General features: G+C 35.1%; 1 protein-coding gene across 2 annotated transcripts in view; it reads left to right on the top strand.

The window, feature by feature from the left end:
• The window catches only part of LOC135847977 (uncharacterized), a 746,225-nt gene that overhangs the window by 552,623 nt on the left and 169,564 nt on the right, over positions 1 to 24,038 (top strand). For both annotated transcript variants that reach the window (XM_065367729.1, XM_065367736.1), the window contains one exon: positions 3,404 to 4,917. In XM_065367729.1, the coding sequence (XP_065223801.1) occupies positions 3,710 to 4,917 (1,208 nt within the window). In that variant the 5' untranslated portion in view covers positions 3,404 to 3,709. The remainder of the gene's footprint in view (positions 1 to 3,403; positions 4,918 to 24,038) is intronic.

A 24,038-nucleotide genomic window follows, 5' to 3' on the forward strand; every position in this document is an offset into this window, starting at 1 on the left:
CAACAAAATTATACAATTGAACCAAAGACATCTAAAATGAAACTGAATCGCGAAAATTTGTATGCCATGATGAAGTAGGGTAGTACCCTCAAGTCACCTTTAATGGCACTTCGCCAGATATAAACCTCTAGGCGCTAGAGCAAGTTTTCTAATTTACTCCGAATTCTGACTTCCCCCCGGTGCACCCTAATCTGATTTGATCTGGAGGATGACTTTGATATGATCTGATCTGAAAATACCTCGGATTAAATTTCGTAGATCTAATTTATCAACCGGATCAAATTTATTGAGACCAGTAATCTGATCAGATCTCATTTGATCAGATCTGAATAAATGATCTGATCAAGTCTGAGTAGATCTCTCTATTGCTTTAGAAGGTATAATAGAGTATCCTGCTCAATTGGGCAAATCACAAAAAAATTGAGCTGTCAAGGAAAAATCATTTTGGAAACTGAATTCAAAAATAATCTAACAACATGATTAAAAAACACTAGTCTAAAGCAATTTTTAAAAACATTTTTAAAAAAATGAATAGGAAAAAAATCGAATAACGATATACCTACCTAAAAAAAGGTCATCACTGGCATTTCTCAAGTTGAGCAAAAATCAAAACTTGGTGAATGAAATGCCTTTGTCCCAAAATAAAAAATCCTCTCTTCACAGCCTAGATTTCTGTTTTATTGATTTTTTGGGTAAAAAGGAATTTTTTCCCTCCAAGTTGACATTTTTGCTCAACTTGTGATCTGCCATATGACTTTTTGTAATGTTGGTAACTATATCAGAATTTTTTTTTTTTCAAAAAGTACTTTTGACTACTATAATGTTTTTTACTCATGTCGTTGAATTATTTTTGAAAAAAAAATCAATTCAATACTCATTTGTTTTGCTGGAAATTAAGGATTTGAGCTTTTTCAAAATTTTCATTTTTCAAAATGATTATTCTTTGAAAGCCAAACATTTTTGTGATTTGGTCAATTGTGCAAGGTGCCCAGCTATCACTTATACTGTTCAAAGCAATTTGTTTCCCCAAAAACGGCCGAACTTGGTTTAATAAAACGCAAAAACCCTCTCGCAATCAGAAAAAACATTGTTGGATCTATGTAGATCTATATAAAATCCTTTTCTAAGCCATACAACGAATTGTAGAGAGACAGTATTGGCAGGAGTTGAAGTTCATCACATTATTTGTAGCCGCAATTCAGTACTTACTTATTCCTTTCTAAAACACAAGCAGACATTTCTGGCCCACAATACATGTACCTAACCGTAAATTTGCTGAAAATTTGACTTTTGCATCTGCAGTGGCGTAGCCAGGATTTTCTCAAGGAGGGAGCGAAACCAGATTTTTAGGCATAAAAAATCGAAATGAGGAGTAATTTTCTGGAAATCTATCGTGATGTGTGATGATATCATGAAAATGAAGGCAAAATTATTGCTCAAGCGAAGCGAGAGCGAAAGTTTTTTGAAAAAATGGGTCCAAACGACAAAAAAACGTCCATTTTTGCATGTTTTCTTTCAAATTTTCACTCGCAAGGGGGGGGGGGCATGGCCCCCTTCACCCCCCCTTGGCTACCCCACTGTGCATCTGCATCATTAGTCAGGAATTTTAGATTTTTTTCCACTATTCATGGGTGGGTAATTCTCAAAAAAAGTTTAAAAATCATGTAACCGGTGGTTTACTTGAATACTATTGATGATTGAAATTTTTTCAGTGGTATTGTGTAGATACCAACTCGGGCCTCACGTTCATATAGTTTAACGGCCCCCAACCCCACCCCCCCTCCACTATGGGTCAAGTCCCCCCAAATCCTGAAAACTCCATCTTCGTGGCCTGTAACCACTTAAATTTTTCAACTTCATCTTCAAAAATAAATTACACTATCACTTTTTCTGAAAAAAAAAAAAAAAAAAAAAAATGGTACATATTATTATATGATATGAGAGTAAATGACAGAACTGACATACATTTTTGGAATGATACTTATACCCTGAACCCGAGGTCATAAAGTGATGTAACCAGTTTTTGGTCCATCGCCGTGGCCAATTTTTGTTAATTTTTTTCTGGCTCTCCTATTCGATTTTTTTAAAGGTAAAATGGGTACACTGTATTGTTTTAGTGATAGTAGTGCTGCGCCCATTTCAAATCCATCAAGAAAATGCAGTTAACCATTCTGCAAATTGTAATAATCTGTGAAAATTGTAGATACTGATTTCCTTTTTTTGGATCCATCGCCGTGGCTTATCATTCTCACGTTTAAAAGAGACATTTTGTTTTCTTGAAAAGAAGAAAATATTCAAATAGTAAGTACATACTACTACTTGATGACCACAACTTTGAAAATTGAAAAATTATTGATTCTATTACCGGTAAAACAAATTTTAGTTCTTTTTTTCTTACGTCGTGGATAGTACAGTTTGGTATTTCGTTGTGGCTATCATGATTTTTTTGTCCACGGCGAAGGAAAGTACCTACCTTATCATGTTTGAATACTCCCATTAAAATGAACCTGGTACCTACTTGATGAACTTTTTGTGAGCTAAAGCTACTAATAACTGCTCCAGTTATACCTATACCTACCCAAAAGTAGTGAACAGCCTTTTTTTCCAACGTGTGACACCAATTTTTAAAGCCCCTCCCCCCGCCCCTATTGAAGATGACTTGGGCCTGAAGTCATTTTTGGGGTCCTGGGTATGTCTAGAATCAAGTCCCTTTTGAAAAAATTCAAAAAAAGGTTTTCATTTTCGAAAAATTTTAGTACTGAAATTTAAACTTTTTTGAGAATTACCCGGGTAACGATTATTGTTGCATTTTTCAATGAAAAAATGAATGATTACCTACTTGTGGTTTCGAGATACCGTGGGCTGTATCCATGGGTATGCAGGTATTATAATTCTTTTGGGATCATGCCAAATTTCAGCCTCCTTCATGCTCCAGAAAGTTGGAAAATCTCTGGTCAAGAATTATAATATTGAAATTTTATTTGCTTCGATTCGTAACTTTTTCAATTTGACTCATTTTGATTTTTAAGAAAGAAAGGAGGACCAAACGAGTAATCACTTCTCATAAAAACAAACCCTATTGAGGTTTTAAGCGTGAGGAGAGTGAGAAGAGCACCAAGAAACAAATCGATCACCTTTCAATTTGAACAAAGGCTTAGGCCACTCCGATTGTAAGGTGTTTTTGAATCGCAGCACTTTTTCAAGTTTTATTATGAATATTCTCGAGGAGATTGAATGATGCCCAATGCGAATAACTAAACGTTTGTTTTGAGGAATAAAATAGATTGGACGATCGCACCAATCGAAATAAATCAATATACCTACCTACTTGATGTATATATTCAATTTGAGAATTTTGAATACAGCTTTTTCAATTAATCGGTCATCTTTGACATGTTCTCAGGTGCCCGATAAAGTCACGGCCGGAGGAGGCAGCAAGCACAGAATAGCGGTCCTGCTGCACCGCACCAATCAACAATCACCAATCCACCGTTCAGCTCCCGGATCACCTTCACCTTCGGTGGCCAGCTACGGCAGCACATCATCATCCAGTGATCTGCTAGCAACCGCTTCTAGTGCTCTGCGTAGGCTGCATTTCAAGTCTTCCAACGCTTATCGATCCACCAGAAATCGCCATCCACCCGATCACAATATCCCCAAAGTTACCGTCGTCGGTAGTCGTTCGATCTCTACGGATTCTTCGGCTACGATGAACACCAGTACTGATTCGGCGAATACCGCGATGACCATGGTGACATTGACCGATAATGGTGAAACCGACAGTCCCGACGAGAAGATCAGGATAACTCCGAATTTGCTGGAGCATGCTTTGAATCACACTCCGAGCTCGACGGATAAAGAAGAAGATTTCTTTAGCGCTTCCAGCAACGAAGATGCAACCGTACGTAAGTCTTCCGAAGATCTGAACGTTATATTCCCCAAAGAGGATATCGTGCTGGAGGAGTACGACGACTCGATACAACCGTTGCTGCAGCATTCGACCATACCTCGATCAGACGAATCGTTCAGCACGGTCGAAGATTCCAAACTGCCTGTGATAACGGATGGTGACCCGTCGCTCGAATGGTACAATATCAAAATGCGCCAGCAAAAAATGGACGCTACGCAGAAACGCGCTTTGCAAACGAGAAGAAGACTTAAACTATTATCCAAGAAGTACTCGAGATGTTACTTCGAAGAAGAAAGAGTCCGGAACGACAAAGGCCGCAATTCCTCCGGTTTCGCTGCCGAACAAATGACCATCGATAGCGAAGACTCGTTCCAGTGGGACTCGTCGTCGTTGGCTTCGCCTCCAGCGCCCACTTCTCCAACCGGGTCATTGACACCGACCGATACAGAGCAACCTTTGACGTGTCCTTCGCCTACCAAAACAAAACAACATTTCACCTTCCCCCCGATGACCGAAGCCAACGACCTACTGAACGAGTACAAAGTTAAAGTGGATAAGCACCGGAGACAATCCCAGAACGCTGGGAAGCCCCGCGAAGGGGCCGGTTCAGCAGGTGAAATTAGCACAAAAAAATTGAAAATCGAAGGCAACTCGCCGCTTACATCGCAACAGCCTCAGATACCGCCGGCATCGTCATCATCGTCGGCGCCCCACCAAGAAGAACGTTCTATAAATAAAGCAATGCGTAACGGTAACGAAAGCGGTGTGGCTACCATCGTCGTACAGCAGCCTTCAGTCACTGGTAATTCGCCGGATCAACAGACATTCGATAAAAGTGAACTTACCGTCAATAATGTACGTAGAGTTTCGAACGTGTTTGGTGAAACTGTAATTGCTGACTTTAATTCGGCCATTAATTCGACCTCGAAGCAGAAGGAAAATATGAAACAAATGTTGGATGTGACCAATACGACCGCGTTGCATCAGTGGCAGGATATCGATACTAAGTGAGTGTTTGTTGAACTATTTTTTTTACCTATTTACTCGGTAAAGATTGATGATGGGTGGCTTTTTGTTGCTTTGAGAACGAAATTATCTTGTTTTTAATTTTGAAATCCGGATTCTTAATATTTGTACTCAAGTTCCTGTAAAAAACACATTAGAATGCACTTACCATCTACTCACTACCTATATTTGGTCAAGTGAATGCTTACGTAAGCAATGATGCGATGAGAAAAATTTAAGAAGTGAAAACCCTTTTGCAATCAAGGATAGCCGAACGATGGCTTGTTCTTTTCTAGTAGCCTAATAACTTTATTCATTGTTTCATCAACCGCCTTTCGTCTTGAAAATTGAAAATAGGAATCAATTTCCAGTAAGGTATTTTCAGTGAAAACTTCAGCCACGAAAGGTTTTTTAACAGTTTTCAAAAAGGTGATGGCGTTATTTTGCATTTTCGATGCCACCCTTGATATCAGAAAATCGAATGTTTGAATACCTCCAAATCCGTCCAAAAATTGTGATTTTACTACTTTCTTTGATGTTTTTATCGTGTCTTTGAAAACTCCATTTTTCGAAATTATCCAATTGATTTTGAAGACAATTTCGAGCAGGTTGAGGAAAAGTGACGAGGGGGATGTCCATATGAAAATGTGGAGTATGGTTCAAAAAGCCATTGAACTATGACAACAAATTTTTTCCAAAGAAAAACTTCTTATAGGGGTAACAGTCCTATTTTTTTACCCCCCCCCCCCAAGGACATATTTTGGAATTTCTTCTTATCTAATAACGAACTTGAATAAAAACTAAAAAGCTTTTTGAAATCAGCGTACAGTTCTTAACAAGATTCAGCATTTGCAAAAGCAGGGATGAAAAGCTAGCCGAAAGCTTAAAGCCGAAAGCTGAAAGCCGAGCAGATTTTCGGACTAAGCAAAAAGCTAAAAGTTTGCAAGTTTCATTTTTTCCAAGCCAAAAGCTAGCCAAAAGTTTCATTTTTGTTGGCTTTTTCAAAGGCTTTATTGCAGAATTGAATTCTCTAAATTCAGAAGAAACAAAAAAATGAAAAAAAATTCGTACAATTTTATTTTAATGCGATTTAATGGAATGAAATAAAAAGAAAATAATTCTAGCATCAATGAATATTCTCCACTATCACTAATTATGAAATCAATGTAGCTGATCTAATTTTTAATCCCCTTATTTTGTAAATTGGTGGTGTATTAACACCTAAAAAATTAAAGTCAAAAGCTTAAAGCCAAAAGTTTAAAGCTGAAAGCCTAATTAAATATATGTAGCTGAAAGCTATTAACTTGAAAATATAAGGGAAAGCCATTGGAAGCCAAAAGTTTGGCTAAAGCAAGCCTTAAAAAAACACTCACGCAAAAAAGCGTGAGATAACCGGCTTTTCAGAATTGAAAAACGTATTAAAAACATATTAATTATATTTATATCAGTATAACAGTTTTATAAATATAAAAAAAATATCTACATCGTAATCAACTTCGGGTCAGTTATTTATTCACTAGTTTCTCAAGTATTACAATAGCGTAATTAATTTTAAATTTGCATAATATTTCAATTCATTGAAATAAATTTAAAAAACAAATAAAATCTCAATAAAGCAAATTTGGAGATTTCATATTGTTCTTTTCAAATAGAATTCATAACAATGTCTTTCAATATGCAAATTTTAGTATTAAATTGCTTTTAGAATTTAATAGATAGAAAATCTGACGTCATATTCGTATTCAGCGTTACAAGAAACGTACTATTTCATGTGTCGCACGAACAAAACACTTTATTTAATTTTTACCCCCTTTGGGGAGGTGCCGGGGGCCATGGATGGGGTCCAATCAAAAATCTGACGTCATATTCGTGTTCAGCGTCACCGAAAACATACAATTCGATATATCACATGCCCCAGATTTTCTTTTGAAAGTTTCACCCAAAATTGGGGGTGGGGGTGCTCCCCCTTCGTCAAAGAGTCCCATCTCGAAACCTAAATATTTCGAAACAAGAAATAAACTGAGAAATCGTTTGGGTATTAAGACAGACATTGGTGTTTGCTAAGCAAAACATTTATGCTTTAAAAAAAAAATAGGTGTACCAAAAACAAAACTGATGAGGAAGTCTGCAAAAGTCTGCAAAAATGCCACCAAAAATAAATTAGGCCTACCTAAGCTGAACTGTCAGAGGAACACGTGAACCGACTTTCCATCGAGTTCCTAACAAGAAATAAACTGAGAAATCGTTTGGGTATATTAAGACAGATGTTACTGATTATTGCTAAGCAAAATATTTATTCTTAGAAAAAAATAGGTATACCAAAAACAAAACTGATGAGGAAGTCTGCAAAAGGACGCAAAAATGACAAAAAATATCACTTAATCTGAAATATCGAGGGAACGCCTGGACCGATTTTAATAAAACTCGAAATCTCAAAATTTCGGCAATACACCAGTCGGGAGGGATAAAGCACTTTGTTCAAAATTTCATAGGTTTCGAGTTGACTCTGCCACAAAATTGGTACATAAACACATATATATATATATATATATATATATATATATAAACTTTAAGGAAACCTGAAAAAAAACTAATGGTCCCACAATGATCCCAACACCCCAAAACGCAAAGAAAATTTAGTCCGGACCGAAACTGTCACAGTTGAGACAAATACAGTACCTGACTTTTCTTCGAAAAGCCGGTAAAATCGAGACAGCCGAAAGCTAAAGCCAAAAGTTTCAATTTTGAAATTTCAAGCTAATAATTCAACGTTTCCTAAAAAAAGATTAGTTTATTACGCCAAAAAGTGCCCTTTCCGTTATCATTAGTGTATTCATTTCTTGAAAAGATGATGTAGAAAACTGGGCTAGGAAAAAACTAATTATTGTGTGTAGGACGTGAGATTAAATTATGGGTCTTTCCACGTCAATGCGACCAAGAAGTGTTAGGGGGGTTCGGCGATTTTTTTTGAAATTTTTCCTATAGAAAGACCTTCCGAAGGGATGACCAATGGCGTCAATCGCAGCCCTCTTACCCATTTTTGAAGGCAGCCATTGGGTGCCAAAGTTTTCAGTGAACCTAAAATATCATCCATTTCAGCAGTGGATTACTCCATAACCGCGATACCTACCAAAATGGAACTTTTTTCCATAGTTAGCGGTTCAGGCTTTTTGATAATATCATGAAAATCAGTGTTGCCACTTTTTTTCGTACAAAAAATTAGCTTAAAAAGTTTCAAAACGTAGTTTTCATATAGTTCCGAGTCTCAAAAATTCTGAAAAAAATGTAATATGGACAACTGTTCATGCTGAATAACATATTAAAAAATTGGGATGGTAACTTGTCGTAAAGTCGATTTAAAAAAATTTAAACTTTGCGAAAAAATGCGATTTTTTGATTTAAAACATGAAAAAAAGTTTTGATTGGTAAAGTTGACCCATTTGACCCTTATTGTTACGTATCTGTTGAAAAAATTGAAAACCCCCTTTCATTCGATAAAATAAACTCATCACAAAAAATCAAAATTCGAAAAAATTCAATTTTCAATTCCAAACATCAAAAAAAGTTTAAATTTATTCAGTTGTCTTATTTTACCCTCTTTCTGGCGTATTTCATGAAAAAGTTGATAAAAATCACACTCATTGCAAAAAAATTAAAATTTGTTTATTTTTTGGATTTTTTTGTGATGAGTTAATTTCACTGAGTGAAGGGGGTTTTTCAACTTTTTCAACGAATACGTAAAAAAAGGGGTCAAATGGGTCAACTTCACCAGTCAAAACTTTTTTTTCATGTTTTAAATCAAAAAATCACATTTTTTGCAAAATTTTAATTTTTTTAAATCGATTTTGCTATATAATGCCATTCCAATTTCTTAGTATGTTTTTCAGTATGAACAGTTGTCCATAATATATTTTTTTCAGAATTTTTGAGACTCGGAACTATATGAAAACTACGTTTCGAAATTTTTCGAGCTAATTTTTCGTATGAAAAAAAGTGGCGACACTGATTTTCATGATATCACCAAAAAGCCTTTCAGAACCTCTACCTATTGGAAGAAGTTCCATTTTGGTAGGTATCGTGGTTATCGAGTAATCCACTGCTGAAGTGGATGATATTTCAAGTTCACTGAAAACTTTGACACCCCCTAGCAGCCTTTAAAAAAGGGCTAGAGGGCTGCGATTTGCGCCATTGGTCATCCCTTTGGTAGGTCTTTCCATAGAAAAAATTTCAAAAAAATTGCTGACCCTTCTTACCACTTCCTGGTCGAATTGCCGTGGAATGACCCAACTACGAGTGAGTAACCTAAATAGTCACAAAGTCACGTGAAAAACGTATCTCTGAAAATTCTAATAAAGTTTCAAAAAAATTTTCCCTAAAGAATTTACCTGTAGACCGGTATAAGTTTTGACATTTTGAGATTTTTTTCATTTTCAATCAGTAGATATGAGAATTAAGTTCTCAGTAGTCAGTAACTTATTTATTTTTTTTCATACGATTTTTAATTACTGTATACTTTTCAAAATGTCAGCAGTAGGTACTCAATCGAAATCTACTCACCTATCACAACTTATTTGGTCTAGTGAATGCTTGTAATGATGCGATGAGGAAAATTTAAGAAGTAAAAATCCTTTTGCAATCAAGGATAGCCGCATCGATGGCTTGTTCATTTTCGGACTTCATAAATACGGTGCCTTTTGTCTTGAAAATTGAAAATAGGATTCAATTTCCAGTGAGGTATTTTTATTGAAAACTTCAGCTACGAAAAATTTTGAACTCTTTTCAAAAAAGTGATGGCGTTATTTTGCTTTTTCGGTGCCACGCTTGATATCAGAAAATCAAATGTTTGAATACCTCCAAATCCGTCCGGGAATTGTGATTTTTCTTTCTTTGATGTTTTTATTGTGTCTTTGAAAACTCCATTTTTCCAAATTATCCAATTGATTTTGAAGACAATGTCGGGCAGGTTGGGGAAAGTTGGCGAGTGGCATAATATGAAAATTTTGAATTATGGTTCAAAAAGCCATTGAACTATGGCAATCAATTTTTTGCCAAAAAAAAAACTTTTTATAGGGGTAACAGTCCTATTTTTTTTACCCCCCTAAGGACATATCTTGAAATTTCTTCTGATCTAATGAACCTAACTAAAAACTAAAAAGATTTTTGAAATCAGTGTACATTTCCTTAACAAGATTCAGCATTTGCGAAAGATTGATGCATATCAACTGTAGCAAGTGGTTTTTTGATAATGTATTTACAAAAGTCCAGAGCCATACATTCTAATACTTCCCCAAAAATGAAGGAAATTGATATCACGTCTTTAAACGGTCGTCATCGAGCCAATATTCTGAAAGTAGGGGAGGGGATGTAAAAAAAAATTAGAGAACAAAAATATGGATTTTCTATTGTTTTACCCGGTAAAAAAAATATGTAGAAAACTAGGCTGGGAAACAACTAATCGTGTGTAACACTTGAGATTAATTTAATTATTATTTGTACACACTTCTCATGATTTTCAAAATGTGCTCAGAAAATGAATTAATAGAAATCCTACCTTCCCGTTTCATCTGTGTTGAGTATACCATAAAGTAACGATAGGTAACTCTGGACAACAGTTGATAGGTATCAAGTGATTTGGTTGAAAGAAGTCTTAATTGACAGTTTAAACCCTAAAACAAAAAACAGAGTGGGGGTTTTCAATTTGCATTGTTTTTGCAGTCACAATGGCCGTTTGGCCCTATTTGAAGAATTCATAGCGACTTCCGTACTGTTTTAAGAAAAAACCCAAGATCATTTTTCATATTCTACGAACTTTTTTTAGTGAACTTATTTCTCCGATTTTGATTTTCGAAGTTTCAAGCGCATACGAAAGATTTTTTTGTAGTACGATATTTTGAATGTGCAACAAAATAGGCTCCAGTAGGTTCAGTAATCGGCCTTCTTCGATAAAATTTGGCATTTTTTTCAACTTGCATGTAGATAAAATATGATTTTACTACATACATATAAAAGTGATATTATCTCAATCCAGGGAGCTGGAGCCTCGAACTACATATAATGTTTGGGGGGGGCTGGCGAGTAATTTCGTGAGTTTTGAACCGACTGACGATTTCCAACTTTATATGGAGTTGAAGGTTCTGGAGATGAACGTTGTAGATTTTTTTCCGATTTCACAGCACTGAATTATTCTTAAACATTGTGTTATCAGTGCAGCACTCAGATTTACTACTCAGGAGGTTAGAAATATCCAAATTTGAGCATTTTTCAATTAAACGTTGGCGAATGGCGAATTTTCCATTTTTTCAAAAATAGCCAGACGAGAAAATTTTGAATTTGGTCCGGCTCAAAATAATTTTGAAAATATGTGCTGGAGTTAGTCAAAAGGATCACAAGTGTGGTAAATTCGAGTTTATAAGGGGCGAATCTCATTTTGATCCTATTATGGCATTTTTTTGAAAACTAGAAAACCTGAAGATCTGCTAGATGCTCCTGAATAGATCAAAAACTACGACTGATCTACTCTAAAGGTCGAGAACAGGATGTAAACCAAGTTTCAACCTTTGTCGTCAATTTGATCAAATTTTAATTTTTTTCATAGGAAATTGACCTTTAAAATTTTAGAAATTCGCTTAAAATTGAGAAATGAATTTCAGCAGCTGAAATTTGTGTCGGTGGTGTATTTTGGGATCCTCTTTTAATTTTACGTTGTTCAATTTTGACATTTTTGTGCTAGCTGGGATATCTCTTTTGTAAAGAGTTGAATCGAAAAATGAACGACCTCATTGTGAGGTTGAAGGGGCTCTGAGTACCTAACCCTATTGGTTTTCAGAAACCAAGTGAATACTCGAACTCACCAGGGAACCTCTCGGACACTTTTTGTTTTTTTTTTCACTAAAGCAAAGAGCTCGATGGGTCATTTTTCACTTCTTTATCGAGTGCCTAACAAATTTGATAACAGCGAGGGAGAAGGCACTTTTTCAGTAGGTACCCACATTCTTCGAAAAAATGCTGCAAGTACCATTTCGAAGCCCATGTCAAAAGTGGCCTTTAAAACTGAATTGCAGTGAAAGATTCCTAAAGTTATGACTGCCCAATCACATTATTTGAAAAATTTTAGGGTATTATTTTTGAAAACAAAATGGGCTCAAAATCACACCTTTTCTCCATCATATCGAGAGTAGCCCTTGAAAAGATTTGTAAGTTGAAAATATCGCCAAGAAAAAAGACTTCCCTAGTAGTAACATCTCAATCGTACGTTTTGGGATTTTGAGGTATTTTTTGAAAAAATTCAAGCCTCAAAAACACCTCATCTGCAATCCTTTCAAAGTTGGGTGTCTGAAATGCGATTTTAAATCATTTAAAAATACCGTACTTTATACTCTCCATTAATTCTAACAAAATGTCAGCAGTAACCTTATTTCATTCGAAATCTTCACCTATCTTTACGCATATTCGGTTAAGTGAATGCTTACGTTAGAAATGATGGGATGGGAAACATTTAGGAAGCAAAAACCCTTTTGCAATCAGGAGTGGCTGATAGATTTTCCAATTGATTTATAAGTGAATGATGTGGTGTACGTGATTCGTTGTTTTAGAAAATCATGTTTACATCAAGTAGGTACCTTTCGTCATGAAAATTGAAAATAAGATTTTTCTAGTTAATTTAAGCGAAAACTTCAGCTACTTACGAACCATTTTTCAACAGTTTTCAATAAAGTGACGGCGTTTTTTTTTTTTTTTTACTTTTTTGATGCCATTCTTGTGATATCAGAAAATGTCATTTTGTTAAATACCTGCAAATGGGTTCAGAAATTGTGATTTTTTTCCGATGTTTTTATTGTGTCTTTGAAAACTTCATTTTTCGAAATTATCCAATTGATTTTGAAGACAATTTCGAGCAGATGGAGCCGCCGTGGCGGACATGGCCTATGATGTTTCCTGTCAATTGCCAGGGATCCCCCCAAACACCCACAGTTCCCGGGGCCATGTTTAAACAAGAAAAAAATGTGCTATTTTCACTTTATCTATAAACAAAAATTTTCGCTAGCTTTTGCCCTCGCTTCGCTGGAGACAGTTTGCTTTTCTTTTATTTCAATATCGAAATTTTTAATTAAGTACCTAATACATTCAAATTCTAAAACTGAGTTGTCAAAAAAATAAATTCATCACAAAAACATTGTCGTTTAGGTACCTCTCAAAATAAGAATTTTTGAAATTTTTTGTCCTCGATTCACTTGGGTCTCTGTGTTTTGTTTTTTAGATTGAGATCGAATTTTTATGGATGCTTATTGTTGATTGAGTCAAGATCTCTAGTTTAATTTTCTTTGAAGTTTGATCTGTGGTATTGGGGTTATTTTGAATCCGCATTCTTGATATTCGTATCTACTCAAGTTCATGTAAAAAAACACATTAGAAAGATATAAAAATACACTTACTATCTGCTACGAGTACCTAACCTACGTAATATACTTAGTAAATCGTTCGCGCAAAACCGTATCTATCTTTTTAAAAATTCTAATAAAGTTTTTAAACTTTTTCCCCTGAAGAATTTAAGTTTTGACATTATTTAACAAAATATCGAAAAGATTTTTGAGATTTTTTTCATTTTCAATCAGTATAGGACGAGAATTCAGTTCCCAGTAGTCAGTAGTCTTTTTTTTAAATTACTGGTGCTGGAATTTTAGATGAAATGAGAGGATTTATTCGGTCTAAGTAATTCCTACGGAACGTTTTTTTTTGCGGGATCCTATCGTGAAAGGGGTGCATATATTCTTCAAAATTCGTTTGAGCCAGTTCAAATTTAAAATTTAAAATTTACTGTTCGCGACGAGTGAACGAAAAAAGCTGAAATTTAGTTTGCACCTTATTTTTGACCTTCCCAGTCGATTTTTGTTATGGTCAAGATTAGTTCTGGGGCCTCTAACAGATTATTGAATTCTCCAGTTCTAGAAAAAAAAAATCGATAAATAGGTTCAAACTGCAATCTATTATCTATAAACCCACATTTACTACTCTAGAGCTTAAAAATATCAAAAATTGAGCATTTTTCGATTACACGTTCGCGAATTTTTTATTTTTTCAAAAAATCACCAGACAAGAAAGTTTTGAATTTGGTCCCGCTCACAAACTAATTTTGAAAATATGTCATCGAGTCAGTCAAAAGTGTCACAACTATGGTAAATTCGAATTTATAAGGACTGAATCTCATTTTGATCCTATTTAATGGCATTTTTTTGAAAACTGGAAAACCAGAAGATCTGCCAAATGCTCCTGAATAGCTCAAAACCACGACTGATCCACTCTGGAGGTCGAGAATAGGATGTAAACCAAGTTTCGACCTTTGTCGTCAATTTGATCAAATTTTTATTTTTTTCATAGGAAATTGACCAGATTTAAAATGTTGAAAATTCGCTAAAAATTGAGAAACGAATTTCAGCGCCTGAAATTTACATTGGTAGTGTACCTACTCGTACTTTAGGATTCTCTTTTAATTTTCCGTTGTTCAATTTTGACATTTTTTCATGAGCTGGGATATCACTTTCGTGAAGAGTTGAATCAAAAAAATGAACGACCTTATCATGAGGTTGAAGGGGCAATAAGTATTGGTTTTCAAGAACCAAGCGAATATTTGAACTCACCAGGGACCTCTTGGACACTTTTGATATTTTTTTCGCTAAAGCATAGAGCTTGAATGGGTCATTTTTCACGTCTTCTGTATCAAATGCCGAACAAATTTGATAACAGTGAGAAAGGGTGCACTTTTTCGGACTCACATTTTTTGGAAAAATGCTGCAAGTGCCCTTTCAAAGCCCAGGTCAAAAGAGGCCTTTAAAACATAATTGCAGTGAAAGATTCCCAAAGGTATGACTGCCCAATCATGCATACAATTTGAGGTTTTAGAGTATTATTTAGGGGGAAAAATTGGGCTAAAAATCACACGTTTTCTCAATCACATTGAGAGTAGCTCTGAAAAAAATTTGTAAGTTGAAAATATCACCAAGAAAAAAGATTTCCCTACATCTCAATCGCACGTTTTGGGATTTTGATGTATTTTTTACAAAAATTGTAGCCTCAAAAACACCTTGATTCGCACTTCTTTCAAAGTTGGGTCTCTAAAATGCAATTTTAGGTGATTCATTTAAAAATAGGTACCGCAATTTTAACAAAATTTCAGCAGTAGGTACTTCAATCGAAATCTATATGTATCATCTATCACTACCTATCTATATTTGGTCTTGTGAATGCTTACATCAGCAATGATGCGATGGGAAACATTTAAAAAGCAAAGACCCTTTTGCAATCAGGAATAGCCGATGGATTTTCCAATTCGTAATGATCGGGGGTGTTGCTATGTCGGGGTTTAGCCTTCCGTCATGAAAATTGAAAATAAGATTCAATTTCCAGTTATTTTTAGCAAAAACTTCAGCTACCTACGAAAAATTTTTCAACGGTTTTCAAAAAAGTGATGGCGTTGTTTTGCTGTTTCGATGCCATTCTTGATGTGAGAAAATCGAATTTTGTTGAATACTTGCAAATGCGTCCAGAAATTATGATTTTTCTTTTTTCGATGTTTTTATTGATGTCTTTGAAAACTCCATTTTTCGTAATTATCCAATTGATTAATGATTTTGAAGATAATTTCGAGCAGATGAAGCCGCCGTGACGGACTGGCCTGGCCTATGATGTTACCTGATAATCGCCAGAGACCTCCCCCTCCCCCCGGAACACCCACGGCTCCCGGGGCCATGTGTAAACCAAAGAATATTCTATTTTCATTTTCTCTATAGGAGTATAAATTTTCGCAAGATTTTGCCTTCGCTCGCTTCGCTGGGGTCAGTTTGCTTTTTCTTTTATTTCAAAATCGAAATTTTTAATCAAGCACCTACAGTCAAATTCTAAAATGGAGTTGTCAAAAAAATAAACTTATCACAATATCATTGTCGTTTACCTCTCAAAATTCAAATTTTTGAAATTTGTTGCCCTCGATTTGCTTGGATCTCTGCGTGTTTTGTTTTTCAAATGGAGATCGAACTTTTATAAAAATTTATTAAATAATGTTCAAACTAAAAAAAAAAAAAAAACCCACTTAGTTCACCTCAAATAACATTGTTATTCTACGGTTTCATTGAGATTAGATCAATATCCTTGAATAACGAAATGCCAAATGCGAAATTCGGAAGCTGGTTCAGAAACAGAAATCTAATGAAAGTCTTCAAGTTGCATAATTATAATTTTTTTTAGTGACCGTTCCCTATAATGTTGGGGAAAAAACGCAAGAAGATAAAATTTCTTGCAATCAGTGAGTAGCTGATATGGCTTTCTGTTTGTAGGTATTGAGTTCAGGGACGGTTTTTTAGTATTTTTCAAGCGAAATTCACTCTCCTCCCTCCCTGCACAACATCGTGGAAAGAAATTTTACATCTCAAAAGCCAAAATTGTGTGCCTCCTATCTAGTTTCAAAACACAGTATTTGAGCTTCTGCGTTGACTTGGAAACTGTTGCTATCGAAATCTAAAACCATTTACAAGAATTCCACTGAGTGATTGAAAACTTAAGTATACAAATTATCTTTTTTCTGATCATTCGTGTTTTGAAAATATTTTTCTTCTTAAAAATTGAGCAAAATGGCTACAGACGTGAGCTAGGTACATATAATACGTATACCTACAGCTGGCCATTTTTTCCTAGGAGAGAAAGGACTGGGACTGGAGCAAAAAAAACACGTTTCTTTCAAAAATACCTCCTCTATGAATGCCCACATCTCCCCTGTTGGGGAACCTCTGAGGCTAGAAATTTTTTTTGGGTAACCTCATTCAATTCAAAATAGGGTTTCAGTGAATTTAATTTAAATCCTGAACTTTTTTTTTGCGACTTACCTACCCTGAGAAATTCAAAATTTATTTTGCAGGTAATTGCAGTAATACCTACGATTGTGGTTAAGGTTATGGTTTTTGAAGGTAATTTTTCCAGTTACGGTTAAAATTTTGGTTAATGATTAAAATTACAGTTGAAAATTTGAAAATATCTAATACTGTTCTCATGAGTTTGAAATTTTATAATTTTTCATTACCTAGCTATTCTAAAATAATACCAAAATACATACATTTAACCTACACACAGAGTTGAAAAATTTAAAGCATGGTGAAATTAAAATTCAAAAGATGGCACTTTTTCGATACCCACATTTTTCGAAAAAAATGCTGTAAATAGCGTTTCAAAGCCCATATCAAAAGTGATCTCGAAAACACAATTGCAGTGAAGGATTCCCAAAGTTATGACTGCCCAATCATACAATTTGAGGTTTTAGGGTTTTATTTTGGAAAAAAATTTGGCTCAAAATCACACCTTTTCTCGATCAGATCGAGAGTAGCCCTGAAAAAGATTTGTAAGTTGAAAATATCACCAAGGAAAAAGATTTCCCTAGTGGTAACATCTCAATCAAACGTTTTGGGATTTTGATACCTACTTTTTGAAAAAATCCAAGCCTTAAAAACACCTTCATCCGTACTTCTTTCAAAGTTAGGTCTCTAAGATGCGATTCAAATTCATTTAAAAATACCGTACCCACAATTATTAAATGTCAGCAGTAGGTACTTCAATCGATTACGTTAATAGCAATGATGCGATGGGAAACATTTAAGAAGCAAACACCTTCTTGCAATCAGGAATAGCCGAATGGGTGGCTTATTCTTCATCTTGATTTTCGAACGGACGACTCGGTTAGAAAATCATGTTTTCATCAAATAACTTTCGTCATGAAAATTGAAAGTAGGATTCAATTTCCAGTTATTTTTCGTGAAAACTTCAACTGACTTTCACAGTTTTCAAAAAAGTGATTGCGTTGTTTTGCTGTGTCGACGCCATGCTTGATATCAGAAAATCGAATTTTGTTGAATACCTATCTGCAAAATATACGTTCGGAAATTATGATTTTTCTTTCTTTGATGTTTTTATTGTATCTTTGAAAACTCTATTTTTCGAAATCATCCAACAATTGATTTCGAAGACAATCTCAAGCAGGTGGAGGTTGTGACTGATCTGCCTATGATGTTACCTGGTGATCGTCGTCAGGGGTCCCGAGACACCGTGGACCCCCGAGGCATGTTTAAACCAAAAAAATATGCTATTTCACCTTCTCCGAGCATAAAATTCTACAAGCTATTGCTCTCACTTTGCTCGGACCAGTTTATGCTTTTCTTTTATTTCAAAATCGAAATTTCTACTTAATCAAAGTACAACATTCAAATTGTAAAATTGAGTTTTCAAAAAAATGAACTCTTCACAAAAATATTGTCTTTTACCACTCAAAATAGTTTTTTGAATTTGTGGCCCTCCATTCGCTTGAATCTCTGCGTTTTGTTTTTCAAATTGAGATCAAACTTTTATAAAAATCTATTAAATGTTCAAATGAAAAAAAAAAAAAAAACAAAAACACCTCACCTGAAAAAACATTAGACATATGTGGTAACTCCAGGAACTCGATTCGTGAACGTACAAACCAACCACCTCCGGCCAATTAGCTGGAAGAATTTTGGTGTGAGGGAAAGAGAGGGTCCGGATCAAAAAATTGAGAAAATTTAGCGAGAAAATTTGGGAGAATTTAAGTCTCAGCACCCCCTCTCTTGACCCATCGCTTTTCCACGCCCCCCCTATGTTTAGAATGCATTGGTATAACTACTCATTACTACATTATTACAAAATTTCAAAAAATGAAAATAAAAATACCTATTCGAAAAATTGGTCTAAATTTGTTTGTGTTTTCGAAATTGATAATGGTGTCCAAAAAATGGATACCTACTGCAGCCTACTGCTTTTCAAAACGTTTCCCCAGTTTCAGAAATGACATTTTTTCCGATTTTATCAGATTATTCTTCATGTCAAAACATCAGTTCTTGACATTTTAATAACAAATCACGGATATTTTCTACATTTTGAACTAATTTTGGAGAAAAACGCGAGAAGCTAAAATCTCTTGCAATCAGTGAATAGCTGATATACCTACGTAGGTAGCTTCTAACTTTGCTACAACTGGTTGGACATATTTTCTAAAGGGAGAATTTTTGGTATTTTTCATGCAAAATTTACTCTGCTCCCTCCCTGAAAAGCATCGTGGAAAGAAATTTTACGTCTCAAAAGCCAATAATGTGTGCCAACTACCTAGTTCATGCAGTACACAGTTTTTGAGCTTCTACGTCGCGTCTCGACTTGGAAATTATTGCAACCTTATCGAAAAATCCAAGACCACTTAAATAGGGTTCTACTGAGCTATAAATATTGAGCATTAGGTAATTAGGATATGTGAAAACGTTGAAAGATTTCATTTCTGAAATGGGAAGGGGGATATGTTGGAATACAGTGGTTCCTATATTTCAATCACCAGCTCATATTTTGAAAAATTGAGCAAAATAGTTAGCTACAGACTTTGGCTATCAATTTTTTATGGTTTTTGTAATTTGTAGAGTTGACTAAAAAAATTGGCACCACTGTGTTCCAAAATATTCCTCAAGTTTAAGAAATGATGTAAGTATGTACTTATTTGAATTTTTATTCGCATGTATCCACCTGTACCTATAGGTACCTAATAATCGAAAAGAAAATCATTTCAAAAGACGAAACCCTAAAATAAGCTTTTGTAAATTTTCAATCACTTTGGATTTTTATTGCAATGACCTTCGCCGACGCAGAATCGCAAATAGTGGGCATATTATTCATCGCTGGGCCCTTTTTTCCTAGGAGAGAATGGGCTGCGACTGGAGCAAAAAACACGATTTTTTTTAAAATTCCTCCTCCATGAATGCTCATACTCGTATCTCCCCTGTTGGGAAACTTCTGGGTCTAGAGGTTTTTTTCTGTAACTTCATTCAATTCAAAATAGGGCTACCTACACTGAACCACTCGTATAATTTTAAATCCTGAACTTTTTTTTCGCAACTTACTCTGAATTGTTCATATTGAAATTTCTATACTTACGTTGATCGCTTTTTTTTGGAGTTCTTGACCAAAAAAAAAATCTGGTTAAAGTTATGGCTAAAAATTTCACTAGAAATTCAAAATTTATGTTGAAGATTGTGGTTAAGTTATTCATTTTTTATGGTTGCGGTCAAGGTTAGGGGGTGATCATTTTTTTTATCAACGGTCTAGGTTAAAGTTAGGCTACAGTTTTTGAAGGTAATTTTTCCACTTACCTATGGTCAAAATTTTGGGTAATCTTTCTTTATTTTTTCCCGGTATATTCGATATTATTGCCCATTCAAAAAGCTCTGAATACTGGGTCATTCCATGTTAATTCGACCCAGAAAAGGCGATTTTGAAAGTCATGTCTTTCGATTTCGCTCAAATTTTTTTTACAATATCTACCCACCCAGTAAGTAAGAAACCCGCCATCAGTTTGTTCCCAGTCCCCTCAGGGGGTGGGTGGGGGGGGCTTCCATTATTTTCACATTGTCTCGAGGTACTCAAGTTCAGCTGCGCATTCCTCCGAAACTATGATACTTTGATCAAAACTGATTTCACAGTTCGAAAGAGTATTGAATTTTGAACTTTTTAAGCATTTTGAAATTTTCAAAAGTTGAAAGTTGAACTTTCAAATTGAAAGTTCAAATTTCAAAATGGCGCTGTAAGTGGGATCTACCATTTAAAATTCTGAAAAAATGTCCATAGGTGTACCTTTTGATGCTTTTTTGAAATATTTAATGTTCGAGATGGGATCTCTTAATGGAGGGGGAGCACCTCCACCTCCGATTTTGGGCAAAATTTTCGAAAAAAAATCTGGGGCATGTGATATATCGAATTGCATGTTTTTGGTAACGCTGAACACGAATATGACGTTAGATTTTGGATTGGACCCCATCCACGGCCCCCAGCACCTCCCCAAATGGGGCGAAAGTTCAAAATAGTTTTTTTTCGTGCGACACATCTAATAGTATGTTTTTGGTGATGCTGAACACGAATATAACGTCAGATTTTTTGTAGGACCCCATCTACGGCCTCTAACAAATTTTTTGGACTTTCACTAATTGGGGGAGGTTCTGAGAGCCATGGGTTAGGTCAATTTGAAAAACTAAGGATATATTCGTGTTCAGCGATATCGAAAACATACTATTTCATTTGTCACACGATTGAAACCGTTTTCTTTTTAGGTCCCTCCCTTGGGGAGGTGCTGAGGGCCGTGGATGGATTCAATCAAAAATCTGACGTCATATTCGTATTCAGCGTCACCAAAAACATACTACTAGAGTTGTCGCACGAAAAACCCCTATTTTGAACTTTCACCCCATTTGGGGAGGTGCTGGAGGCCGTGGATGGGGTCCAATCCAAAATCTAACGTCATATTTGTATTCAGCGTTACCAAAAACATGCAATTCGATATATCACATGCCCCAGATTTTTTCGAAAGTTTTGCCCAAAATCGGCGGTGGGGGTGCTCCCCCTCTATTAAGAGATCCCATCTCGAAAATTAAATATTTCAAAAAAGCATCAAAAGGTACACCTATGGAAATTTTTTCAGAATTTTAAATGGTAGCTCCCACTTACAGCGCCATTTTGAAATTTGAACTTTCAATTTGAAAGTTCAACTTTCAACTTTTGAAAATTTCAAAATGCTTAAAAAGTTCAAAATTCAATACTCTTTCGAACTGTGAAATCAGTTTTGATCAAAGTATCATAGTTTCGGAGGAATGCGCAGCTGAAGGTGAGTACCTCGAGACAATGTGAAAATAATGGAAGCCCCCCCACCCACCACCTGAGGAGACTGGGAACAAACTGATGGCGGGTTTCTTACCTACTGGGTGGGTAGATATTGTAAAAAAAAATTGAGCGAAATCGAAAGACATGACTCAAAAAGCTGGGTCGAATTGACATGGAATGACCACTCTTAAAAATGCTCCAGCTTGTTTTGAAATTTCAATTTTTTTCTAATTTTCTAACCGGTTTTTTCTGAAATTTTTTCGATTACGGTTAGTGATATTTCCAAAAAAAAATTCTTTTGGTATATTGTTCAAAAATCGCTACTCCGACGCTCGGTTTTTTCCACGGTGTTGTCGTGGGAAAAAAACTGAACGTCGGGGTAGCGATTTTTTGAAAATTTGAAAATTCAAAATTTCACAGTGAGAGCTAAACTGAAATCTGGAAGTTAAAACTTTAATGGAGGAGACCTTTGTTCATCCAAATCCACGGGGGACACTTCATGAGGTTCCCGTAAGATCTTCGTCTTTTAAATTCGAGAAAAAAATATCTTCCTTGACTAGTTATCGGTTGCGCACGCATCTTGTGTTAATTCAAGATAACCGATTGTACGGTTCGACGATGATTTTGGTGATGATTCACGTTGACGCTATGTATAGTCAGTGGTCTTATCAGTTATCTATTCCTAGGTATTCGTGTTTGAAATATCCGGTATAAAATGCTGCACTTTTTAACTCGTCAGAATTTCGTCAAGTTGAAAAGATGTTGTGTGGAGGAATTTTTCTCGCGATTTTTTTCAATTATTTGTTCGAAAATGAACGTGTATTTTTTCGATCAATTCGTAGCTATAATTTTTCAAGTAACTATTCAATTTTCAAAAGATCGAATTGGTGTAAAAACAATCGATTTATTGCATCATTTCCGGCGACAAATGATATTTCTATTGATGCTCGTCCTCGTACTGGTGAGTTTTATGTAGGTAGTTAGGTACCTAAACCTATCTAATATTACCTACTATTTTTTTCATTTATAATACTTAAATCGTTCGTCATGCTGTAGCTTTTCGCCTCCCTATAAGGAAGCAAATCATGATTTGGGTTGATAATTCTCAATAATTTTGCCATAAATCTGAATATTAAGCACCATGTACCTGTTACCTATCTGATATTAAAATTTTGCCCTAAATCTAATTTACATCGGGATCTTTCTTCGTGAAAGATGTACATATTTTCTTTATCTCTTGCGAAATATTCAGTTTTTAAATTTATTTTTCATCGTTGCAGCATTTATTCAACTAAAAGTATACTTGGTTTTTGTGTAAATACGTAAGTACGAGTAATAATATTCCAATTTACGAATACAGCTCGGTGAAAAGGTTTCTCATTTTTGTTGTGTACCTACTACCTACATTGTAAGGTAAGAATAAGAAGACCCCATAAGTACATAACTAACTCGTGGTAAGTAGAAGTACTAAGTACTCGTCTTCGTCTCCAAACGATGGCTTTCTGCTCGGAAGCATTAGCTTAATAAAACGTTTACTTACACTTGGTAAAATTTTAGTAAAATGAAATCAAACATTATGAAATACAGCTGGATATAGTTAGTGGGTAGATACTTCATTATGAGAAAGCTCGTTTCTCGGTTCCGGCTTCTTTGGAGTGTAAGGTACATCTACCCTACCTATACTTATTTTTCATCATTTGCGGAATATCTAACACTGCACCTCGAGTTTGTTTTATTTTTCCGATTTAATTCGCAGTATAAATTTTTGCAACGATTCGATAAATTACCTGGAGGTATATGGTAGGTAGCTAGGTACTGTATTTGTAGTTGTACATCTTGTTTTGAAATAATTCCCAAACGTGCTGATGCGAAGAGTGAAACGAGATACGAGATGATTTTATCCCGCGCTTGTTATTTTTAAATCCTCTGAATAAATACCCGTATATTCATTCACTTCCTTAATTTAAAGGAAAGTTGAACCAGATCTACGTAATTTCTTTTCATCTAACGTTATTTTTTCATGGGGAAAGCATTCGAACTATGGGTGAAAATTGATGTATTTGTGGTTTTCTTTAATAGGACCTACCTACTTATATAAGTATCAATATTCACTCCTCATTTAGAATTTCATTTCATCAATCAGAGTCAAATCAAAATACATGTAAGTACATTTATATCTACCAATAATCTATAGGTTGGTTTCAGAAATGAAAGCGCGTCATCTTATCATTTATCAAATTAATTAAATTTTGGGAAATGAATTAATAACTTACACAATGTGCAAGTTTTGGAAATACTGTACTCCAATCCTTCATGCAAAGAGTCTATCGCTGGGGTGGGATTGTAAAAGCCCACATTCATGCAATTAAATGTGATCGTTGAAATAATTATTAGGTAGACTAAGATAGGTATGCTAACAATGCACTGACTGATAAAACTG

Source organism: Planococcus citri, chromosome 1 (assembly GCF_950023065.1).
Source record: "Planococcus citri chromosome 1, ihPlaCitr1.1, whole genome shotgun sequence".
Taxonomy (NCBI): Eukaryota; Metazoa; Arthropoda; class Insecta; order Hemiptera; family Pseudococcidae; genus Planococcus; species Planococcus citri.